The following is a 24,482-nucleotide window of genomic DNA, read 5'->3' as shown; positions in this document are numbered from 1 at the left end:
TCATCATTTTTCCTGGTGCTCTACCAAATTCTTTTAACTCAATGTGGCCGAGACTCAAAAACTTGACCCAACCCTCGTTTGTACCATTGTTTGAATAAAATAACATAATAAAGAACAAACAATACATTGTTAGGATATAGAACATGTACTGCCGTTGAGGGAAATATTACTCACCTAGAATACAAGTTTTAACGTTTGATCTACTTTTGAAAATTTAATATGTTCTCTGATGATAATGTACACATCGGCTGACCTGTGAGAAGCTGGGCAAAACAGTTTCTTGAGTCTCTTTCAGTTTGTTTCGAGACGGACGCTGACGTTTGGCTTTCTGGGCTAACAGGCCTTTTGCCTTGTGTGCGCTGGTGTCCAAAAGCTCCGTCTCAGGGACCAGTTCCTTCCAGTCTTCCTCTGCAGGATAATAACAAAAATAAGAGCTTTCTGTTGATTAAAAATTAATTTTCTTTACAGTTACCCTTTGTACCTGTATGTGAATCTTCAGATTTTTTATCAGTGACCGGGACTTGAGAGAAAAGGCGGGATTCTGATGAGTTCTGGAAATCGCCCGAAGCTCCCGTAGACTCCAAGATAAGTATCTAGACATCAAGTATTAACATTACTTTTTGTCTGTTGCTTCCATCTACTCGACAAACAAGGTCTTATACTAGAGTTTTGTTTTCTTACTCTATTCTGCAGGATCTCCAGATGTTCTTTGTAAGACTTTTCTTTTTCCTCTATACACTTCTTCAGCTCTTCCTCTTTCTTCACAAAGTCAATCTCTCTGAAGATGAAATTGAAAAAAAGGCTTACATACCATGTCATGTGTTGATAATGTGTATAACTCTGTATGTGAGAAAATGAAATTTTTAAAAGCGTTAACAACGTAAGACTCCCTTCAGGACTTCTTTGTACCCTTCATAAGATCTTTCAGGAAAAAAGTAACTTGTGAATGGATCAATAAAGGAGAGAAAGATTGAATACTATACATAAATACAGTAGACCCCTAAGATACAGTGTCCCTGCCTTACAATAATGTTTTACTTCATGGTGCAGAATAAAAGGGTTTTTTGGCCCCTCTTTATGGCATTTTACACACTATATGACATCATCTTTCGTATAACCCTATTGAAACATAAATATTTTGTTTGTTTGTTTGTACATGATTCAATTGTTTGTTTGTTTGTACATGATTCAAATTGAATCGTTTCTTGTACATGATTCAATTGTTTGTTTGTTTGTACATGATTCAAATTGAATCGTTTCTCCGGCGCCGTCACGAATGGCAGCCAATCCAGCAGCTCCCGTGTTATTTTCGATTGTTCTCAGCTCAGGGATGCTGCTGGAAAAGTGAATTTCCCTTCGGGGATGAATAAAGTATCTATCTATCTATCTATCTATCTATCTATCTATCAACAATAGATCATATAGTGCCCAGAAACTCCCTAAGTTCAAAGGGTATGGTGTTAGTGTATATTACTGCGGAAAAAACAAAGGTTGCAATTATCAAGAGATTCAAAGAAGACACACATATGGCTACCCTCGCCAAATTGCATGGCTGTAACCAATCGACAAACAGGACTACTATTGAAAATAAATAGTCAATAAGAGCAAGGAAATCTTTTGAGGGCATGACAATCCTAGCCAGTCGAAGTTTTAAGTCAGTTTAAATTTAAATACGCACTTTCCTCTCCCTGCTACATCCACCCATTAACTCTACTATACCAGCTCAAGGCACCTCATACCAGAGGCAAATCAAATGTAATTTTTCCTTAAAGTTGTTGTCCGTAATTTCAAAAATATTCTACTAGCTAATGCCATCTTCTGGCTGAAATCATCATTGCAGCCTCTGTCAAGCTGCTTCTGCGCCTCATGCACCTACATGTCTTTCTTCGACACACTCTAATCCACTCTTCTTTTTCATCTTATTTGGGGGTTAGGGTTGGCAATTGGACATTATTTGGAACCTCCCTTTTCTTACTTTCACCATTTTCATCCTCGAATAAATGAAAACAACCAGCACGCGCATGAAATTACTCTCAACCAGTCTCCTCTACCTGCCTTCCTTTCACCCAGCCTAATGCGCCAAGTGGCCGGAACACTGATGATAAAAGTAAGATGAAAGCAGATAGGCGCAGTGAAAAATAATTATATAAAAGCTCTTTGAACTCAATCGGGCATTAATAATACATAATGAATACAGAAAAATACTTAATTTTAAACTTTTTAAGGACACCTCAAACTAGGCACCCCACCTTTTACCTTTATTTATTGATAGTATCATCTTACCATATGCACTTAAGTAGTGCCTATTATATACTACATGGTTACTTAAATGTATTTATCTGGGGTATACTGAGGGTTCTGAGGTAATTACTGCATATTGTATGAAGACCTTATTTTAACCAAAATATTTTTTTCATATATCATGTTAGTGGCAGATTACAATTTTTGTTAATTGAAATGAGAACATTTTTTTCTGGAAAATATACTAAACTGCATAAACTAAATAATGACAACTACTGTAAGTTGCTGAGCATATTGGAACACATCATGAGTTTTAATATTAAACCTATGCAACAAAGACGTTGTTTAATATTCTAAGTACCCGTGTGTTACTATTTCAAACAAATCGACGAAATAAACAACTGAAATGGACTCACTTCTGCTGGTAGTCCTTCAGAAGCTTCTTTGCCTTGTTGTACTTCTTGTCCAAGGTCTCGTACTGGGCTTGGGTTTCCGCTAGTTGTTCGTTTATTGTCTTGCACAAAGCCTGAGTTTCCAGCCAATAACTCTCTAATTTGAGGATTTTTTCATTGCTATCCTCAAACTTTTGCTCCAGTGCAGACTCTCTGGCTTCCCACAGTGATTTGTCCTCCTCTGATTCCCTGAGCTGGGCAGACAAATGCAATCTGTTATTTCAAAGCTACACACTATTTAACAACTGATATTACATATTTATGTAAGCAGCATGCAAAAAAGCTGTTCTATATCCAGGGGAACTATGGATGCTGTTGTCTTATTATCTATACCAGGGTTGGACAAACTACGGCCCACATGCTCAAAAAGAGCCAGTATTTTAAAAATCTGACCCACTGAAAAGAAAGTTGTTTTTGTAAAAAGTATTCCAAACAACAATTTGTTGCTCTTTTGGTGACACTTTTGTCCACATTGTTCCCGCATATAAAACATTTATCATAAGAGCATTAAAGTTTACTGTGCCAACATTCAAATTTATATGTCGTGGCTATTTTTTTATTCCTCTATTGTATCTATTAATGTATTAATAAAATGTCATGCAATAAAACACTTCTGCATTTTGAGTTTTGTAATGCATATAATATAATTCAGTGCTTAAAAAGGCATCAAATCTGAGTTTTTGCTTTCATTCTAAGCATTTCAAACCCAATTTGACAATATTATTCTATATAAAAATATATAAAACAAACTAAAACATGTACATGGAAAAATCTGCCTATGTATCAATAAATACATATTAGAAAAAAATGTTTTTCCTTCATGCATTGCTGAAGTATCAATTTGAGAAAATTAACAAAAACAAGAAAAGTTCCCCCATGATTGCTTGGGCCTTCTGCCAACCTTTTTTTTTTTAAATCAGAATGTGGCCTGAAACTTAAAAAGTTTGCACATCCCAGATTTATACCTAAATTTAGCTAGGTCATACCTTTTCCCTCAGCTGATTAATTTCCGCTGATGCAATGTTGTGCTTGAGCTGCAGCTATGGGAACACAGAATCACATTTCTATCAATGAATGCCTAAATCACAGCATTCGAATTTATAATAAAAGTATGTCTAAACTGAAGAAGGAAGTGTACCTCTTTAAATCTGAAGGCCATCTGAGAGCTGTCCATATTAGTGGGCATAAACAAAGCCTCTGTATCTGGCAACTCATACACTTCTACTTTCCGCCCCGGTGAAAAATTGGAGCCAAGAATCCTCTCATTTTCATTGTCGTCGTCCTCAAAGCGCTCCTCCTGCAAAATGAGATCACACATGGCAAACAATAACACACCCTCCAGGCCCGGGAACATACTCTGCATGTGTCAACAACACTCCCAGTGGCACCGTTCACCACAGTCCAGAAGTCAATTCTGGAATGATATCCAAACATCGGTAGGCCGGCACACAGAAAGCTTAGCTGGAGCTCTTATGCACATTTGATAATAAGTCGATAGCATTAAAGCAAGGGTATCAAACTCAATTTACTTTAGGGCCAATGGAGCTAGAGTCTGGGTGGGTCAAATAGGGTTTTTCACAAGACAACCATTATTAAACTCATTCTACTCTTCAAGTATATTTTATATATTTGCTACACAAAATGAGCTAAAAAACAAACAAACAAAAAATAATTAATTTATTAATAAATAACCGACTTATTAGTAAGAAATGAATCCATAATTTGTGTGGGCTGCACTTACATAGACGAAAAGTGTGTATTTGACCACTAGATGTCGCTGTATTGTGTACCACAGGCGAAAGTGTGTGCTAAAAAGCACAAGGAAGAATACAAACTACGGAGGCTAAGTGACCAAACAGCATAATTTTTCCTTTTTTTTCTTAGCCTATCGCAAGGTTTTTGTTTTTTGGGGGGCACACCTCTAGTAGCAAGATGGTTTACAATTAGCTCAAGTTATGCCAAAGAAAAGCATTTTTCGTGTGTGTGTGTGTGTGTGTGTGTGTGTGTGTGTATGTATTGCTTATATTTTAAATACCTTTTTTTAATGAATTGTTTTTTTTTTATGACTAGGAGATGCTACTTAATACACACTATCTCATTAAACTTTCATATTTTTATACTTCAAAATGAGGCTGGAGTCATTTATCATAACATGAGGCTCACCTAGATGGAGCCCACATGATTGTCTTCCATCTTGCTTCTAAGGGTAGCCAAAAAACCTTGCTTGGACTAAAAAAGAGAGGACAATCGGTGCAGTTTGGTCCCTTTGATTCTCCGTAGTTTGGATTCTTGCTTGAGCTTTGTAGCACTACAAAACACAGCAACATCTAGTGGCCAAAAATTACACGGTGTCTCTTCTAACACTGTCTCACTGTGACCACACATTTATACTGAGAATAGTATACGCGTTTCGGCACAAATCGAGCTTAATCTATATAAAATTATGCTGCATTCATCTGTTGCCAGTAAGTCTTGCAAATAACCAGTTACACTATAAAATGTGGATGCCTGTGGTTGCCTGATCCCCAGAAAGAAAACATTCCACAACTTGGGCAGACGCTCAAACTGACTGAGCACCTTGAAATAAACCCACGCTATACCAGGCGCACTTATAGTAACTTTTGTCCTCGTTCAGTATAAAGTGAGTAAGCTTCGCAAAAGAAAAAAGAATGTCTATTGATGACTTCAATAAACACCGGCCAGTTGACTCACCTCCTCCGTGGAGTGATCATAAGTTTCATTCAGGTGGCGTTGTTCTTGCTGATGGTGATTCCGCTCTTGCTCTAATGTCTCACTAATAAGGCGGGCCACTTCACTTTGTGTCCCTGGCTTTTCCCGACCTATTAGAAACCTATTTACAAATTAAGACGTGTTAATATGGTCAATGTAGTTTAAACTGAGCTGTTATGATTTGTTCTTTCCATAATGAAAAATATTTCAGTGTAGATCCCAAGGATATGACAACCCCACGCCACCCCACCCCATTAAACTTAATTTACACCATAGAATATCATGATTTTTTGTTCCCTCTTCAAGCATTTTCCGGACTATATGACAATGAACAACAAATTATTTCACATGCCCAAAACGTATACTTTTCAAACTTTGCAGTGTTTGTGGGCATGTCCACTTACATAACTACAGAACTTTTCAAAAGTAATGGCCCCACAAGAACCTTTTGACATATTGCCATAGTTCAGGCTTCAAACCCATAGATAAAAAGAAAAATCTAAAAAAATAAACAACATGTGAGACACAATTGTGAAAAGAAACCAAATGTATTCGACATTTTATATTGTGCTAACAAAAAAAATTGACAAGTAGGTGTTGCAAAAATATCGGCCCCCTTTGAGTTAATATTTTATGCAACCTACTTTTGCTGCAATCACAAACACAAGTCTTTTGGGGTTTCTCTCTATGAGTTTTGCACATCTTACAATAAAAATATTTGCCCACTTTTCCTTACAAAACAGCTCACGTTCCGAAAGGTTTGATGGTGATTGTTTGTGCACAGCATTTTACACATCTTTCCGGAAATGCTCTACATAATTGAGGTCTGGACTTTGGTTTGGCCATTATAACATTGTTAGTTTTAAACAATTCCATTGTATATTTTGCCTTATGTTTACGGTCATTGTCCAGTTGAAAGGTAAACCTGCGTCCCATTCTCAGGTCTTTTGCACTCAAACAGATTTTCTGCCAAAATCGCCCTTTATTTGGCTCCATCCATCTTCTCATCAACTCTAACAATCTTTTGAATCCATGCTGAAAAAAGCATGATGCTTCCATGTTTGGCAGTAGGGATGGTGTTTTGAGGGTGATGTGCAGTGTTACTCTCACGTCAAATGTAACACTTTGCATTCAGCCCAAAAAGTGACGAGAGCACCTTTTCCACAGGTTTTTTTGTCTTTCATGTGGCTTCTTGCAAACGCAAAATGGGCCTTTTTATAGTCTCCTTTCAGAAAGGGCTTTCTCTTTGCAACTTGTCCAAAAAGGGCCGACTGATGCCGAATACTTGTCTCTAGCACAGATTGTCCCAACTCAGCAGTTAATACTTGTAGGTCATCTAATGTGATCATTAACCTCATGGTTTCTTCTCTGATCAGTTTTTCCTTGTAAGGAGAGAAACTTTAGAGGGCCGGCCAGGTCTTTTAGGTTTGCAGCTGTTTTTTATTCTCTCCATTTTAATATTAATGCCCACACGGCATTTTGGTAGATGTGTAAATGTTGTGAAAACTTCTTGTATCCCATTTCCGGCTTCTAACTTTTCCTCAATAATAATGGTATTACGAAAATGTAAGAGTCCCAATTGGTTACGGCCATGCAAAGGTACCGGTAAATAATGTTTCATTTTTATTTTTTCATGTTTATTTATAAGGTTTTTTATTATATACACGTGTATTAAACATAAGTACTTACTACACATTATTTTGTTTTTTTTTTTACATTTTATCTGGGGTACAGCAGGTTTTGAATGCATCATGATAGGTTTCTATACCTCGCTATAAGGCATTTTCACTTTGCAATCCCCACCTTAAAATAAATGAATGTCATATCCTGGGGGCCTAATGTATTGTGTTGCCTCTTAACTCAACAAGGAAATTAGTTATTGTTCATCACAAGGGATAAAAGGAGATTATTGGAATGAAAAAATAATAATAATAACATCGAAAGATTTGAAATATCGGCCTTCTGGCTTGCCTCACTGTGCCTTTGGTGTTCTTGAGAACAGTTGCTGCAAACAGCTGCGTGACACCCACCAGGCTTACACCATCCACTTCCACGATCTGGTCATTCACCTGAATGCTAAAACAGAAGATCAAAAAAAATTGTGTTGCATATATCAAAAGAATAACCATGCTCAAAATGTATGAACATACATGGTATAAAAAGGCCCAGGAAACACAGGAAGTGAGATTGTTTTTGTTAGCTTCCTAGTGTTGTTAAAAATAGAAGTGACTTTTTTAGGGGTCTTATCAGACTCTAGGCATTTACTATAAGGAATCGGAATGAGTTAAGAAGTTATTTAAGCATGATGGAGGGGAGACAATGAAGAAACGCTTGACCTACCGTCCATCTTTTTCAGCCGCTCCTTGTTCCGTAATGGTTTTTACAAAAATGCCAAGCTTCTCTAAACCCTGGTCTGCTCCCACACCCATTCCGATGATGCTGATGCCGAGGCCATTGTCTCCTTGATGCACAAAAGTAAAAAGGTTGCATGGTTAGTTTTAATAGAAAGTATGGGTGGGAGAAAAAAAAAAGCTTCATGAATATATTGTGATTTTTTTGGGCGATTTTCAAAATTGACGTTTCTCCTTGGAATCGATTTTTGTAATGTCATATTGGGTACTTTATAACGCAGGAAAGCAAACATAAGTGGAAAATGGAGGAGAAAGGGGTGATCTACGAGAACTAAGGCTGGCGCCCATAAATTTGAATGATGTGCAATGTTTGAAAATCTTTCATGGTTTATTGTCTCAGCACCTTAATATCATGATACAATCGAATCGTGACCAAAGCATGATCGTCCCACCCCTAACAGAAAATGCACAGTTCTTAAGGGGAAACAATCGGACTCTACAATCAGTGAGAACACCTAAATGTATTGGTTGTTTTCTCTTAGCCATTTCTATTTCATGTTTTGCCCCCATGGAGAAAATGCCAGTCTGATCCACCTATATTCTGTGAATGTCACGGTTGTGTAAATCTATGCTCATAGCTAGCCACATACGAGCACATCTTGTAAACACACAAGACGCTTCAATGGAGTTCACATTTGGAGTGCAAGTACGTTACTTGGTTGAATTTGGTAAAATGACACATCATGAATTAAATAATTTCTCATTTATGTAAACTGTTGAATGCCGAATCAACACCAGTTTACATCATGATGTTGCCTCTGCTGTTCCCTTGAAATGGAAACACTCCATGTATACGGGGTTATTTTTTTGTCTCCTGGCATGTCAACTATTCCTTTGAATCGCTCCAGAAATTTAAAAAAAAATCAGTTTCCGATTGGATTATTGCCTGCATGTAAAAATAGTCAATCTGTTAGGTATGGATTATTAGCCCAAACGTCAGATAGAATAGCTGCCCGAAAAGAATATAAAAACAAAGTTTCACCCCTTTGCCTTTTTGAGCAACCAAGAAAAAAAACTTCTGAATTGGTCTCGTTGTCTATGACTCAAGGGAATTTTCAGTGTCACTTAGAACCACACCTTTCTCAATTTCCACAGGGAAAACGTCCATCTTCTCCACTCTCTTTTCCAGTTCATATTCAGCAGATGCGGAAACAGGGTCCACGTCGTCATTTCTCCGATCATATTCTTCATTGGAGAAGGTACTGAAGACCTATGAAGGCCAAAATATAAAAGAACAGATGACACAACACATTTTTACAGCTAGCAGGTGTGTGGGCGAGTGTGTGCACATGAGCGCATATCCTGTTAATATTAAATATACCCAAACACCAGAACAAACCGCACTATAAATTCTTAAGAGAACCATGACATGACTATGATCAAAGTTGTTAGTAAGCCGCGAACCTGTGAGACAGACTCCATAAAGCTCCGACTTGATCCTTTCAAGGCGGTTTAGGGGTTAAAGTCATTCCCCTGGCAAAACAAACTCCAAAATAACTAACGCTTAACCCTAGCCTCAAGATTATACCAATCAGATGTGTTGATTTAAAAATCCTACAAGAGACACATTAGAATTAAAAGACTACTCGTTGATTATAAGATGTTGGCAAAGATCATTTTGCAGTGCTTTTTATTTTCTTTTACATTTTAACAACCATCTGGCCCACATTTTATTGGGTTCGACTTATTTGTGTGGTAATTCTGTCAGAATTGGCACTGGCAAAGGTTAATTTTTGATGTAATAAATGTTATTGGACACCTTTGTATTTTAGTTAGACTGCATTATGTAATCGATAAAGGAAATATTAAAATATTTTTAGATGATCTGTATTTCATATTAGTGTGCAGTGAACTCTTTCTATAAGGGCGTTAACTTTTTACAGTCTTGCTACTCCACTGATTTGCATTGTGTATTGTGTTCTGTGTTCTGATTGGCTAAACAGTCTCTCCTCTTCCAATTATTTGACAGTACAGTAGTTATATGTAAAAAAAAACTACATTTCTACAGTTAGTTTAAAAAATACTCGAGTCTGTGTTTTGTCTTTGGTTTCGATGTACCGTAAATTTCGGACTATAAGCCGCTACTTTTTTGCCAAACTTTCAACCCTGCGGCTTATTCAGTGATGCGGCCAATTTATGTAATATTTCTAACAGCCGCCAGCGGCGCTCGAGTTCAAGGCACATGACGCAGCTTCAAGCTAAACTCAATCGAGCAGTCCAATAAAGAAGGAAACAGAGCTACTGCACGCAAACTTTACCTTGCGAGCGTGTTGCTAGCAGGTTTATGAATAAGGGAGCGTGGGACGTTGTCTATATGATAAAGTCTTTTGCCCATACTGGGGAAGACGACTTTGATAACGTCGGTAATAAGGAGGAAGATGAGGACGGTTTACCGTGGTTTCTGCAAGTATGGTGTATTTTTTTTAACAGACCGGTTCAGTGTGCTGCGAGCGTGTTGCTAGTAGCGTTTTGCTACCCTTCACAGGCACGGTTTGGGATGAAAGTTATAATATTATTATTAAAGCTTTGAAAACTCTCTCGGTGTACCGTCTTTCTTTGTATATATGTGTAACAATTTATAATATGTATTTGAAACTGTATATTTTTGTAATGTATTTATTTGGGACACTTATTCTGATAAGTCTCGCACTGAGCAATTAAAAAGAAGGGGCGTAACAGACGCGGGGGATGACGGGAAGAGGGGACCGGTAAAGGTGAGTGTTTGTGGACACGGCAGACAATAGTGGATATATATTTTTCCCACCCTTACTTTTGGAAATATACACTTTTTTTCCTTGGATTACTTTTAACGGGACCGGACTCTGCAGGTCTGCAACCAATGTTAACTACCGGTATCATTTTCCGTTATTTTGCCGGCTGTGTTTTTTGGACTGTGTACTATATATTCAGTTAAAATCGCGGGACTTAAAGTAGGGTTTGGGTTAATTTTGTGATTATGTTACATGTTTTAATGTGGGCGCATGCGGCTTATATGCAGGTGCGGCTTGTGTAAGTACAAAAGTGGCTATCCTTTTAAAATGTGGTGGGTGCGGCTTATGATCAGGTGCGCTCTATAGTCCGGAATTTACGGTATAATGTTTAATTGCATAATAATTGTAAAAAAAAATAAAGGTTTCTACCTCACAGATTCTGCCTATAATAAGTTATTTTGACGATATACGAGGGTTCACTGTATTGAGGGGAGAGTCAAAGGGCGAATTCAGAGCAAGAATTTGGTCCGTGTTATTAAAGGATTCTTGAGAAACTTGAAGGTTAAAGGTCACATTTGTAGTAAACAGTAAGCCTTTCCTTCTGCATTCTACTACACCACGTTCTTCATTATTAATCATTGATTCACCATGCACTGGTATTGTTTTAAACCATTTTCTACTTAAATTAAAATGTGTTGTGTGTGATTAGCTTAGAGAGGTAACCTAAAATAATTCACCACCCTTCAAATCTTCTGGATTTACAGTAAACTATTTGCTATTGGGAACATATTTTCGTGGTCTCCCAGGCTTTGAGATACAAAAAAAACTGTATTGCGACCTTGTTGCAACTCAAGACGTTCAACAAAAAACACAAACTCTCCAAATTTCCAATGTTTTTAATGAATTTGTTTGAAGGTTTCAAAAAGAAGTACTCATGCTTCAATGATAGCTCAGACTCTTTAGAAAACTACAACCAGCAGTATATAACAACCATGATTTGTCCCCACCTAAACTGCAGATGTACACACAAAACCATACCCTAGAATTATATGCATTGCCATATTTGCCTTGTTACTTACACCACAACAGAGTACCAATGTGGGAAATGAGTTCGTAGGCAGGGGGAAGAGCAAATGAAAGAAATAGAAAGGCTGACCACGGGGCGGAGGAGTTGGTAATACACAGTAAGCAGATGTACAAAACACAATTTATTACGGCTAGAGCTCAAGCTGAGACGGGCGTGGCTTCCTGGTGCTGATCACAGCGTAATTGAAGAAAATAGCACGCTATACCGAATATATCCAACACAGACATACTAAGAGCAGTGTGTTTTATATATATGACCAAATAGTGGCTCTGAACAAAACCCAAGTGCAATAATAGAACCACATTTTCGAAAGGTGTTTAAACTCAAGCAGGCTCAACAGGTTTGGTTTTGTATGGCCCACACACGCTGCTTTTATCTTGAAGCGTTGGCTGGATGTTTGCGTTAACATATGAAATGGCCGGTCGTACTTTTTTTCTCTGTGGTCACAAAAAGCTTTTCAACGAGCAGAAAACATATTCCTCATCTAAGCATATAGTTGAAGATAAATACAGTGTTTCCTCACTTTTTGCCAGCCAAAATCAACAATAACTCAACTCTAAAGTAGCAAAGTTATGAAATGTTTCGTGTAATGAGTTCATATTTGTGAGGTGCCATATGTCGCCAGCACTGGTTCAAAATAGCCCGAAAGGTCAATCACTTTGTATGTTTTTTACTAATTTAACATGTTCAAAATCTCACTTTAAACATCTAAAAGCAGAACATGTTCAAAATCTCAATTTAAACATCTAAAAGCAGATACCGTTAAGTGTCAAAAAGCCAAATACCTGCATTGGCAATCACAATTTCTTTATAACTGTATATCATCAAACATACGGCCCAAGGGCCAAATCCGGCCCTTTGGATGATTTAATCCGGCCTTCCATAAATGTCTTACTATTTCAAAAAAGAAGCGAGTCTATATGTTAATTATATCAAAAGTTATGCTCTGTTTGAGTAAATAGAAACCTAATGCTCTCTCCAGCCACTAGAAGGCAGTGTAAGTTCATATAGCATGATGAGTTGATTTAGGTGTAAAACTGCATTTACTCTATTTTCAAATGTTTCAGAATAAATGTGTTTAGAAAACAACCGTTATAAACAGAGATTATAGTATGTAAGGTATCTTACTAATGTAGGTTAAATGATAAAGCATAATACTAAAAAACGAAGCTTAAAATTTTGAGTTGATCTGGCCCCAGAGCCGAACTGAGTTTGGCATCCATGCTGTAAATCATTTGATGAGATTTTTAAAAATAAAAATCGCAACCTTATTATCAGGTAAATCACAGCACATAATTTTAAATTCACAGTCATATTAATTATAATCTAGCTACTGGTTTGGTCTGCAGCATGGCCAAAAACTATATAAAAATATTGATTGTTGTTTTCCAGAAAAAAAATCAGTGTGTCTTAATGGAGGAATAGTGTGTAAATCAGGGGTCTCAAACTCAATCAAGTTGGGGCCGCCAAAGATAGGATCCAGGTAAGGTTGGGCCAAATGGGGTTTTCCACAAAAACACCGCCGACAAAAATATTCAGGTGTTCTTGAAGGGAGTATTTCATATTTGTCCACTACATGTCGCTGTAATGCGTAGTGCAACTAAAAAGGAGTCAGAGGAAGATTACAAACTACGGTGACTGGAAGTGAGCAACAAGCGCCATTTTACTTCCAATTTTTCCCCAGCCTTTCTCAAAAAAAGACAAAAAAAAAGGGAAAGGAATTTTAAAAATAAAATATCGGGAAGAAGAAATAAGAAAAATAGGAAATGGGGAAAAAGAAAAAAAATGAATTAAAGAGAAAGAAAAAAAATGCAATTTTCTCCTTTTTTCTTTCATTTTAAGGCGGGGGGCCTCAAACTATCATCAGCCGCAATTGGCCCCCAGGATGATAGCAGCAAGTTTGAGACTCCTGTTATAGAATCAGATATTTACTTATGAGAAGTATTAATTCCCAGAATTTGGATAGTTGGTTTGAAATTAAATAAAAATAATACACAAATATTGTAATCAGAAAAAATCTGTTAAATCAATTTGATTATTAAATCTTATTTCAATACCAATTTATAGATTGATTGAGGCACCTCTTCTTCATACAGTACATTATACAAATCTTAAACTCCCAGCAGGGCTTAAATATCAAACATTTACTATGTATTGAATAACTTATTAATAAGGTAATCGGATATCACATTAAAAACCACAAGAACATAGGCTCTATGGTAGATATTTTTGCATTCTAGCATGAGAAGTTTTCTATAAACAGCAAGGCCAGCTAAAAATTGACGCAACAAAATACCTAAAAGTCCAAGACAATGAAATAACAGGTTCCTCATTCCCTATAATACATGCATCCTCATAACTGCCTAACACAGATCATGATAACCAAGTCAGCCAGTGTAAATACTGTAGCCCTGTGCTGCTGCCAAAACTCTTCAGTCTTTGCACCCGAGATAGCACACCTGTCGCTATGTAAATCATTTAATAACCCGGGGGTTGTCAAATTCAGCTCACAAAAAAATTTAAATTGCAAACACAGAAAGAATAACAAAAATCCCCAAAATAACACGACTCCTCTAGAAAGACTATTGCAATATATAATAATCGTAATCTGAAATTTGATTAGAAGGAAACGGAGTATTTTATTTTTCACAGTGATCATGTTTAAATTGTACAAAATTCAAACAAATTTCTTACACATTACAAATAACAAGCACCCATTCAAAAAACAATTATTTCTTTCACTGCCACTGGGACTTGTGTTTTGCTGGGAACCTAATCCTGCTTTGGGACAACGCAATTCCTTTCGACCTGTACAAATGCTTGCCGAGCTTCACGGGCTTGCACAAGATTTGGGCTTATTTACTTATGCTTTTCTTTCTCAACATGTGTAAACCTGGCTCGGGGGTAACAGGCATGCAAATTCAAATTCAAGGTGATTTGTAGTGAGCAGTTCACAAACTCGAGAACTCGTCTGAGAATCCATTCATCCTCCAACCCACTGGTTTGCACCGATAGTTTAGCAATATTGCAATTGGAGGTGGGATGGATGTTGTGAGTAAAAGAAGAAGTGCATGGGTTGGGGGGAAAAAAGCAAACAAGCGAAAAATGGTGAGAGTGGTAATTCCATTCCGGTATTTAAAAACTGTAAAGCCATGTAAACGTGAAGAGTCAAGTCATGTTTATTTGTATTGCCCTTAATCACAAAGAGTCTCAAAGGGCTGCAGAGACCACAGATTAATGCAAACCAGACTATTAGGCCTTAATCAGACTCCAAATATTCCAATTAAAATGGTTAAGTTAGTCTTTCGATTTTCCAATTACTCATTCATCCATTTTAATAGTCCGATTGCTTTTGCGGTTTCCTTCATCCGGGATATTTTCGGTGCAGCAAGTACTGTAGACTTTAGTGGAGGGGAAAAAAAACACAATACATGTCAATTCTGGATTACTTTCTAAAAAAGTCCCTTCTCTATTGGTAGATTTCTCCAGGAATTTTCCAGTTTAATTTCTGCCCTTCACTACAAACATGCCACAAATATATCCTTTGATGGGCAGCACGCGGCGCAGTGGTTAGTGCGCGTGCAGCACAGTTCTAAGGTCTTGGGAACCTCCTGGGTGGGTTCAAATCCAGCCACCAGACTTCCTGTGCGGAGTTTGTATGTTCTCCCCGTTTACGTGGGTTTCCTCCGGGCACTCCGGTTTCCTCCCACATTCTAAAGACATGCATTTCAGGTGGATTGGCCGGTCCAAATTGTCCCTAGGTGTGAATGAGCGAGCGAGTTGTCTGTCCCTGTGTGCCCTGCGATTGGCTGGCAACCAGTTCAGGGTGTGCCCTGCCCACTGCCGATTATTGCTGGGATGGGCTCTAGCACCCCCGCGACCCTACTGAGGATAAGCGGTGCAGCTAATGAGATAAGATATATCCTTTGATAGCAAACATCACAGTTTTATCCATCCATACATACTGTAGTGTAAGTCCATGCTTTGGGAAAGCCACGTACAATCACAAGACACAAAGTATGCAGAAAACAAGCCCAATTTAGGGACAAGAACCAAACAAGCACGATACTTTGTTGATTTGGTGAGTGACATGAATAAAATCGTCCATTAATCTCATGTCAATGTTAAATACAGAAACGATTTCTGTTTGCTTAACAACGTCATTCCCCGTTCACCCACTTAAGCAGCATACTTGCATACGCAATCTATAAAGGAATGTTCCATTGTCACTATTAATGCAAGCGATTTATTTGGATTTCTCAAAAAGTCTTACTTCTGACTATCACCTACTTGAAACGTAAATCAGTTGTGTATTATCCGTACAACTAAAACAAAGGGGATCTTCAAACAGTTACGGCCAAAGAATCAGTCATTTTCATTACAATATTAATATATCAATCAATATACCGAAGCCATGACCCCCTAGTGGGAGGTGGTCAAAAACACACTCACGATGACCAAACATTCATTCCCCTTTGCTCTTCCCAACCTGACACAGAACATTAAGCCCACAACAAGGGGTGAGAGTTGGTGTGCCATGTAGCCAGCAATCAGCACAGGCCCGACAGCATACACTGGTTTATGCGTCGATATCAGTCATTCCTAACTATCCCTTGCCACTCACATCTATCCGTAGCACACGCCTTTGCATCCATTAAATTAACCGACCTCACATCCAGAGCACGTTTCACCCCATACATCTAACCATATCTGTGCCTTCCTCTAATTCTATTTCCCACCACTTCTGCACTACATACTTTTTCAGTCAAATGTATTTCATCCTTTCTTTCCATATGTCCAAATCATCTCGGAATATTTTCATCAACCCTCTCAGCAAGCTCTCTTACCGCACCAGTTGTTCTCCGTACTTCTTTATTTCTTAACTTCTCCAGTCATGTCACTCCACACAAACTACACAGACATTTTCATTACGCTCGTAATAATTTCCGATGGAGCTTAGGTAAAGATCAAAACAAAGAAAATTGTTGTCTACATAAAAAAAAAAAAAAAAAAGCGATTTAACTCTGTCTCTGCTTGACAAACATTTTTTATCGTACCCTCCAATAGGTCAGCGGCTCATCCCCTCTCCCAGGACACCCTGCCAGGATGAGTGAGAAAATAGAGGATCCACACCCAGAGATAACAGTACATTTTAGAGCCTGGATAAACAAAATGTCCACAGTCCCGTTGGGTCGTGCGACAATATATTTTTTCCCCCTTGAGTTACTAAATACAACTGTGAAAATAGCAAAACAGTTAACAGCTGATGGAAAATGATTCTTGGAACAATAGCTATATACATTGTTCTATGGCAGGGGTGGCAAACAAGTTTGACACAAAGAGCCGAAATTTTTAACTGTGCGAGTCAAAGAGCCACACCACGCACTGACCGGCATTAGACGTAACCTACGCAGATGATTGGCAGTCAGTTACGTGTCCAGAGCAGCATAAAAACTACAAATCTGCCAAATTAATTTCAAAATATTATTTATTATTTGTTATTAACTATGATGGATTCAATTGTGTTTTAAGAGGGGAACAAAAACTAAACATGAAACGAGGCAAAGAGCCACATTATATAGAAAATATGATGAGGCAAAGAGCCGCATTCTTATTGGCCAAGAGTCGCAGGCGGCTCTCGAGCCACGTGTTCGCCACCCCTGTTCTATGCCTCCCTACAGAGAGAGCTACAGTAGAAATGTAAAGTAACCATCTCTCTCCAAATTTCAGACCACTCATTCTCATTAATAACATATTTTAGTGTTTTCTGGTTCATTCATCATAATCAATTCTTAGAGTAGATTCTCAATCCACTAGTTACGAAGTGCACTATTTTGAACCATTACACTACTAATATGAATATGTTTTCTTAACATTTGTTATATAAAACAATTGGAAGGGAACAACACTGGCTCAACTAGTTACAATAATGTAAAACATAGGTCACACACCTTTATGAAGCCGAGAGTTACTTTTTTTGTTACTGATTAATGCAAATGCTTTCCAGTTTTATACGCATTTCTGAATAACAATTTATCACGTTAATACTCGGTTGTTACAGTTATTATTACGTTATTACCAGATTGTAATTAAAAGTAGAGTCATAACAGGCTCAGTGGACCACAAAAACATCTTGCCAGTTGGAAAGAAAATCAACCAGTCAGTGGGCTACTCAAGTGTTCTTAGGGGGCTACCTGATGCCCGCGAGCCCTACGTTGGTGACCCCTGGTGTAAAACAAATCCAACCAAGACAATGGTTTTTCTTGCAAAGACGATGTTATGCAATGTTTATGTCATACAATCTATGCAGTTTTTCTGTCTAAAACAGATTTTATCTTACCAGTATGGGATCTGTGGAGAACTTGATTTTTCTCTCAGGTGGAGGTCCCTCTTCGTCAGACAATCCTGGGGCCTCATAACAGAAATCATAATCGTTGTACATTTCCTCATCGTCTTCGTCCTCCTCATTCTCTTCCTCCTCCTCTTCCATGAGGACCTGGTCTACATCCCTGTCGTCCACAAAAGCTGCATTCTCGATACCGTAAACTGGGGTTCCATTTAAAACGGTCTTTTCCCCCTTCTCTAGATTTTTTGCGTCATCTTTGTCCAAATGCTTTTCATGACTCCCATCGCTAGCAAAGACAGAGCTAGCTTTTTTCTCCTTGGCAAAGTTCCTTGCTACATTATTAGAAAGGTCAGTGCTTTGTTTTTCTAGTTGGCATTTATTGTTTCGGTCCAATGAGCGTGTGTCCCCTTGCATAACAAACACGTTGTCCTCATTGTCCTCGTCTTCATTGTCCTCACTGGCGGAAGATTCATTCTGTACCACAACAAGTTCTGCCCGTACCACGCCTACGCCTTTGGAGTCCGTTTTGGAAGTCTGGTCAGGTGTCGTACCCTTGGTAGAACTTGTCAGTACACTGTTAGTACTTTTAGCCTTGTCAACTGTTGTGTAGGTGTTCTCAAAGGTAGACTTGTGTTCCTTCGCATCACTTGGAGGCGAATTACGAGACACGCTTTTATTCCCGACAACAGACGTCTGACAGCGACTATCCACAGATGATGAGTTTCGTTTGTAGCCGTGGCTAACTGGGCTTTTGGGCTCTGGTGACAGGCCTTTGGGGACGGACTCAGATGTAGGAGAAACTGATTTGTGAGCTGCGTTAGAAACTGGGGATGTAGATTTCAAAGCAACACTAGACCCTAAAGTTGCCGTTTTATTCGTGTAAGATGTTTCATTGGACAGGTTTTTGTGAGCGCTATCAGGTAAAGGCGAAACATTAGGGGATTCTTTAACAGAACTAGCTTTGTGTAAACTGGTTCTTGTTGGAGAAGTCAGGAGTGAGTGTTCAGGCGTAATGTCTGATTTAGCAGTCATCGCTGCCCCTTTGGCAGCCGCCTTGTTGTTATCCAATGAGTCATTCGCAGACATAAAATTATCCAACCTTTTTGACACGGGCCCTGCATTTAGTGACACTCTAGAGACATTCTTTTTCTCACTGTCAGCATCCGCCCGACTTTTACCACTTGATGTAGAAGTTTGCTCAGGTTTGAAAGTCTCTGAAGATCCCGATGCCCTCCGTGCAGTTTTTACCTCATCAGAGGAACTTCCGAGAGACAGACGGTTGACTGATCTGTTTGTTGAATGCTTGTCAACAGCAGGCTGCTGCTCCGTGATGCCCCTCTCAAATATTTTCCTAGTTACGGAGAACTTCTCTGCTAAAGTCACTTTGTCAATCTCCACATCCTCCCCTTTGGGAGTTTTATCTAAATTGAGAGATTCTGGAATTGCCAGGCTGTTGAAGTTAACTCTGTGTGAGCTGGCTGGAGCTTGTAGCTTTGTGGGAGTCAACTGAGGAACATCAGACTTTAAAGTCACTTTCACGTCTTGCTGCTGCTCTTCTTGTTGCTGGCCGTCCATCTGTAGAAATATATTCTTGATTTTGTTAACCCTGGTACCAAAAGGCCTCCCCCGGGAGTCCTCGCGGGCGTCGCTAGTTCCATTAGCATATGACTTGGTAGCTCCTTCTGATTTTGAGCCATCAAAGGAGCATTTGATAGCATGGAAGTCAGATTTGTAAGCGTTCCGGTGGGGGGATGCGCTCCTCAGGCTCCTTTCGCTTCCTTTACTTTCTGCTTGCATCATGATGGTGTGTTGCCGTTGTTTTCAGCTGACTTGTAACCCAAAATGTACTTGGTGAATTATTTTTTTCTTCACTTTAACACAGGCAGTTCCATGCGTTCACTTGGGGTTATTTTCCAACTAAGCAGACACAACCAGGGCATCTGTGGAGGTGGAAGGATCAAGTTAGCTACTATAACACTGTGACATTTATGGACATGACTCAAAATCTTAAGTTTTAGACTCAATTGTACATGACATTAAACTTCTGGTGTAAACCCATTGACAACCTCTTTTAACCCGTTTGTGGCTGTGTCATTTTTCACTTGTTTTTATTTAATCGTCCTTTCTGCAATTTTCGTATCGCTTTTAAAATAATTTTTGTCAAGTGGCCCTGAAGAATTGACACCTTAAATTAATTGATTGAAAATACAATAATCCTTCTATTAGGTTGTTCACTTTTCACAGTCACGCTGTGCATTGTTAGGCATTTTGACTGGATGAACAGTACCTGAGAGATTAGCTAGCGATTGGTAAAAAGATTATTTACCGGTACAATCTACAGTACTTTTGTATGTTTTTCTCCCTGGGTTGAATGTATGATAGAGTATTTATTGTTCAATATTTCACAGATTTCGACTATCACTGATTCTTTTTGGAATGTAACCCCAGTCATGAAAGAAGGTTCACTGTATATACTAGAAAAAATATAAACGGTACTTTAAAAAGTAAACGCGGGTTAAAAAGAAATAAATGAGCAAATGTAAATGAAGAAGTACAAGCATTGTTTAAATTATTCATAGACAGGAAAAACATGTAATTGCTTAGATAACTGCTTCATTACAAAAATACTTAAAAAAATATTTGTACAAATATGTTTACGTATGGTTGTTTTGTACAGGCGGCGCAGTAGTTAGCGCGTGTGCGGCACAGTTCTGAGGTCATGAGATCGAACCTCTTGTGTGGAGTTTGCATGTTCTCCCCTTGCTAGCCTGGGTTTCCTCACACATTCTAAAAACATGCATGTCAGGTTAATTGGCCGGTCCAAATTGTCCCTAGGTGTGAATAAGCAAGAGAATTGTCGGTCTCTGTGTGCCCTGCGACTGGCAGGCAACCGGTTCAGGGTATCCCCTGACCACTGCCCGAAGATAGCTGGGATGGGCTCCAGCACCCCCGCGACCCTACTGAGGATAAGCGGTGCAGATAATGGATGGATGGTTACTTTGTACAGGTAATCAAAATAAATCACATGATTACAAATGTATTGTTGTGTAGCTTCAATTAAGTACGAAAGTGAAGTAGTTTTGTAAGGGAAAAATAACTTTAAAAAGCTTATTTTGTAATTTTTGAAAGAGTTATTAAATTGCATTGGACTCCAATCTATCGTCACCTTGTGATTTTGAAACCAGCATAAATAAAATCCCTTCGTTGCTGAGAATGTCACACTTTTTTCAATTAACAAGCGAAGCGTGTTTTACAATCCATAAATGAAGTTAAATATTACTAAAAGCAGATCGTAGAATTATGTAACATTAGTCAAACGTTAACTATTTAGCACATTTTTGGGGAGCTAGCAAACGAAGCCGTTCGTCACTTAAGAGTTAGCTTTGTGCAAATCGATTGTTATCGACAAAGCTTAAGTTGTAGCAACTCAAAAGTAACTTTGAAATCGTCAACTTTACCCATTAAAGTCGTTTCGAATGTCGCAAAATGTAAACGTAATCGCGCGTCACATCGGAAAGTTTACGGGAAGATTATTCAAAACCGCACGAGCGTAGCCGACACTCATTGAACAGTTGACTTTAGTGCAGTTTAAACACGAATCCCCATAAAAGAACGCAAACAAGAATTAGAGATAAAAACAGGGGAGACGAAAATAAATCTAACCTCCGTCTCGCTTCACGAGGCGAGGGAATGAGATCTCGCCCACGACGTCAAAGTTGTCCCTTGTTTTCCCAGCTCAGCGCCATCATTCCCCGGGAACGTCGTCCTGCTTCCTCGCGCTCCCAGCAGACCTGCCGGTGGACGCGCGCACCACGGGTGGCGGTGGTGCGGGTGGAGAGTGTCGCGGGAGCGCGCACGCATTCCAGGGCACCAACCACCAGAATTCCTGCTTTTTTTTTAGAGAAGCGGCTTTTTCGGCTTGGCTCATTAAGAACAGTTATTTTTTTTCGGCTCTTTTGTTTCTTTTTGTTGCTTAATCAATATATGACCTATTATTTTGTAACATTATGAATGAAAGTACTGAAACAAGAGGAGGGCGAGGGGGTAAAACAAAAAAGGCCAAATATAAGAACAAAAAATAGAATAAAAGGGACAAAAAAGAGAGGAAAGAAGAAGAAAAGAAAAGAGCAAGAAAATGAAAAAAAAGCTAGGGGAGAATTAAAAAAAAAATAACAAAATGAAATGTGAAAAGGGAAAACAAAAGAAAAACAGGAAGTAAAAAGAAGTAAAAAGCTTGGGGAAATGAAACAAAAGAAAGAATAAATAAAAATAACATTTTTCAAAGAGAGAAAGGGACAAAAAATTAAATGAAGTATAGGCTATGAAAAAAATAAATAAAAGAAGAAAAAATAAAAGAAGGAAAAGATAGAGAAATGAAAAAAAAAGCAATTAAATAGTCAAAAGCTAGGAAAACCAACACATTTAAATGGAAAAAGAGGGAAATGAAGAAGAAAAAAAGCAACAAAAAGCGGTAAAAAAGCAAGTAAAAAAACAAGAAGGAAAAAGGAGAGGAAAAAAACAGTAAAAATAAAAAAAAAGTAAAAAGCTAGGAAAAAGGAAAAACAAAAAGAAAAGAGAGAAACAAGTAGAAAAATATATAAAAAAGAAATAAAAATCTGGGGGGAACAAAAGAATAAAAGATAAAGTGAAAAAGGGGAAAAGAGAGGAAAAAGAAGAAAAAATAAATAGAAAGTAAAGAGCTAAAAAAATCAAGACGAATGAAAAAACGGAAAAAGTGAAGGAAAAGCAATAAAAAGTAAAGAGCTAAGAAAAAACGAAACAAATGAAAACAGCGAAAAAAGAGGGGGAAAAGGAACATTAAAAAGTAAAAACTTAGGGAAAAAAGAAACAAAATCAGAAAACAAAAACAGTAACATATTGACCAATTACAAGAGGGGTAAAGCATCTTGAGAGGAACCGGCTCTTGCTCTTGGAGGGGAGCCGGCCCCCGTAGTTCACTCTAAAGAGTCGGCTTTAAAAGCTTTTACGTTTACGAATGACACATCACTGCAGGACACGGCCACCAGGAATCGACTCATGCCTGGTATGGAACTTTGAGCCCACCTTTCGAGTCTTCTTTCTCCACGGAAACGCCAAGAGTTGCAACACGCAGCGTGGGAAAGGATTTACTGTACAAAACAAGTTTCTTCCAGAATCACACGCACACACACAAACTCGCGGCCCATGCATCAGAAGTAGGAAAAGTACTGCACAGTCGTGTTAGGAAACTAGAGGTTCCAAGTTCATTTAGGAAAACTTTACATACGAAAAGTTATTTTTCATTTAAAGGGACAGTGTGTATTATCTGATAGATGTGTATATGTCGTGTAGTGCAACCAAAAAACAAGCGCTTAAAAGCACAAGGGAGAATTAAAACTAGAGTGACTCAAAGTGAGAAAAAAGCACCATATTTCTTCTAATTTTTTAAGCTTTTCGCAAGCTTTCGTCGTTGTTGTTTTTTAGCAAGATCTCTGATAAATATGTCAGCTTCTTCTTGTTATAAAATAACAATTCAAAGAATTTTATTAACACATTTTATGTAATATTTCTTATCTTTTGAGATATGTACGGGAAAGATTTCCAATAAGCATTAGCCATCGCTAGTTTTCTTTTCGGGCGATTTTGTCAACTTTGTAATGCAGTGATTACTGTAATATGCATAAAAAGAAAAAAACTAAATTGGAAAGACAACCTCCTGTTACATTTCATGTTAAAGGAACAGTGCATATTACATACCTGGCAACTTGTACCAGGCATGTCAAAAGTTTGGCCAGGGGCCCAGCTACGGCTCGTGTTTGAATTTTGACTGGCCTCCCGCCTCTGTCCAAAATTAATCATATGTGGCCCGCCAGCAATGTTCACTGCAGTATAAAATATGTGCCCCCCCAAAAAATCACTAATTCACCAGATGATGGCAGTAGCCATTTGGCTATCCTGCCCTTAGCTTTCTGTGAGAATTTTAGCCCAACCCATTTTCGACATGGCAATTGTAAATAAAAAAAGGAAAGTTGACTGTGAGGCCGGCTGCTTCCAGGACAAGTGGAAAATGGAGTATTTTTTTTACCAATATTAAAAACAACTGTGTCTGCCTATTTTGCCAAGACATTGTGGCTGTTGTCAAAGAATAGAATATGAAGAGGCACTGCCAGACAAAACAGGCTGTCTGCAAAAAGCTCACAGGAAACAAACACTGTTTTAACGGCACAGCAGCGCTTTTTCACGAGACCCTGCAACTCAAATGAAAATACCACAAAAGCACTGCAGACCTTTAACGAAGGGTGAATTTATTTTCAGCTTACCAAATATGGCCCGCTTTATGAAGAGACAACCCTGACTTATATGTTTTACCTGTATTTCATACATGTTTTGATCATTTCAAATTGCGTATGCCATAAAACAATCATAGTACGGTAAAAAAAATAAAAATTACAATTTGTTTTGAAATAAATAAGGTTTATTATCGCTTAATATGGGATTGCAATTATTGATAAGGGGAGCAATCAG

The 24,482-nt window shown here is 38.2% G+C and overlaps 1 protein-coding gene across 3 annotated transcripts in view; it reads right to left on the bottom strand.

Annotated features, from left to right (window-relative positions):
• ppp1r9ala (protein phosphatase 1 regulatory subunit 9A-like A) overlaps window positions 1-21,794 on the bottom strand; it is a 34,138-nt gene extending 12,344 nt beyond the window's left edge. For all 3 annotated transcript variants that reach the window (XM_088352766.1, XM_088352767.1, XM_088352768.1), the window contains exons 1-12: window positions 21,642-21,794; window positions 17,973-19,918; window positions 8,912-9,044; window positions 7,764-7,884; window positions 7,395-7,499; window positions 5,406-5,544; window positions 3,832-3,990; window positions 3,680-3,733; window positions 2,658-2,887; window positions 682-778; window positions 482-593; window positions 254-408 (exon numbers count right to left, since the gene is read on the bottom strand). In XM_088352766.1, coding sequence (XP_088208892.1) covers window positions 254-408; window positions 482-593; window positions 682-778; window positions 2,658-2,887; window positions 3,680-3,733; window positions 3,832-3,990; window positions 5,406-5,544; window positions 7,395-7,499; window positions 7,764-7,884; window positions 8,912-9,044; window positions 17,973-19,778 — 3,111 coding nt within the window. In that variant the 5' untranslated portion in view covers window positions 19,779-19,918; window positions 21,642-21,794. The remainder of the gene's footprint in view (window positions 1-253; window positions 409-481; window positions 594-681; window positions 779-2,657; window positions 2,888-3,679; window positions 3,734-3,831; window positions 3,991-5,405; window positions 5,545-7,394; window positions 7,500-7,763; window positions 7,885-8,911; window positions 9,045-17,972; window positions 19,919-21,641) is intronic.
• Between the last annotated feature and the right edge of the window lie 2,688 nt (window positions 21,795-24,482).

This window comes from Urocampus carinirostris, chromosome 14 (assembly GCF_059441175.1).
Source record: "Urocampus carinirostris isolate Australia breed hairy pipefish chromosome 14, RoL_Ucar_1.0, whole genome shotgun sequence".
Taxonomy (NCBI): domain Eukaryota; kingdom Metazoa; phylum Chordata; class Actinopteri; order Syngnathiformes; family Syngnathidae; genus Urocampus; species Urocampus carinirostris.
This window is presented reverse-complemented; position numbering and strand designations above follow the sequence as displayed.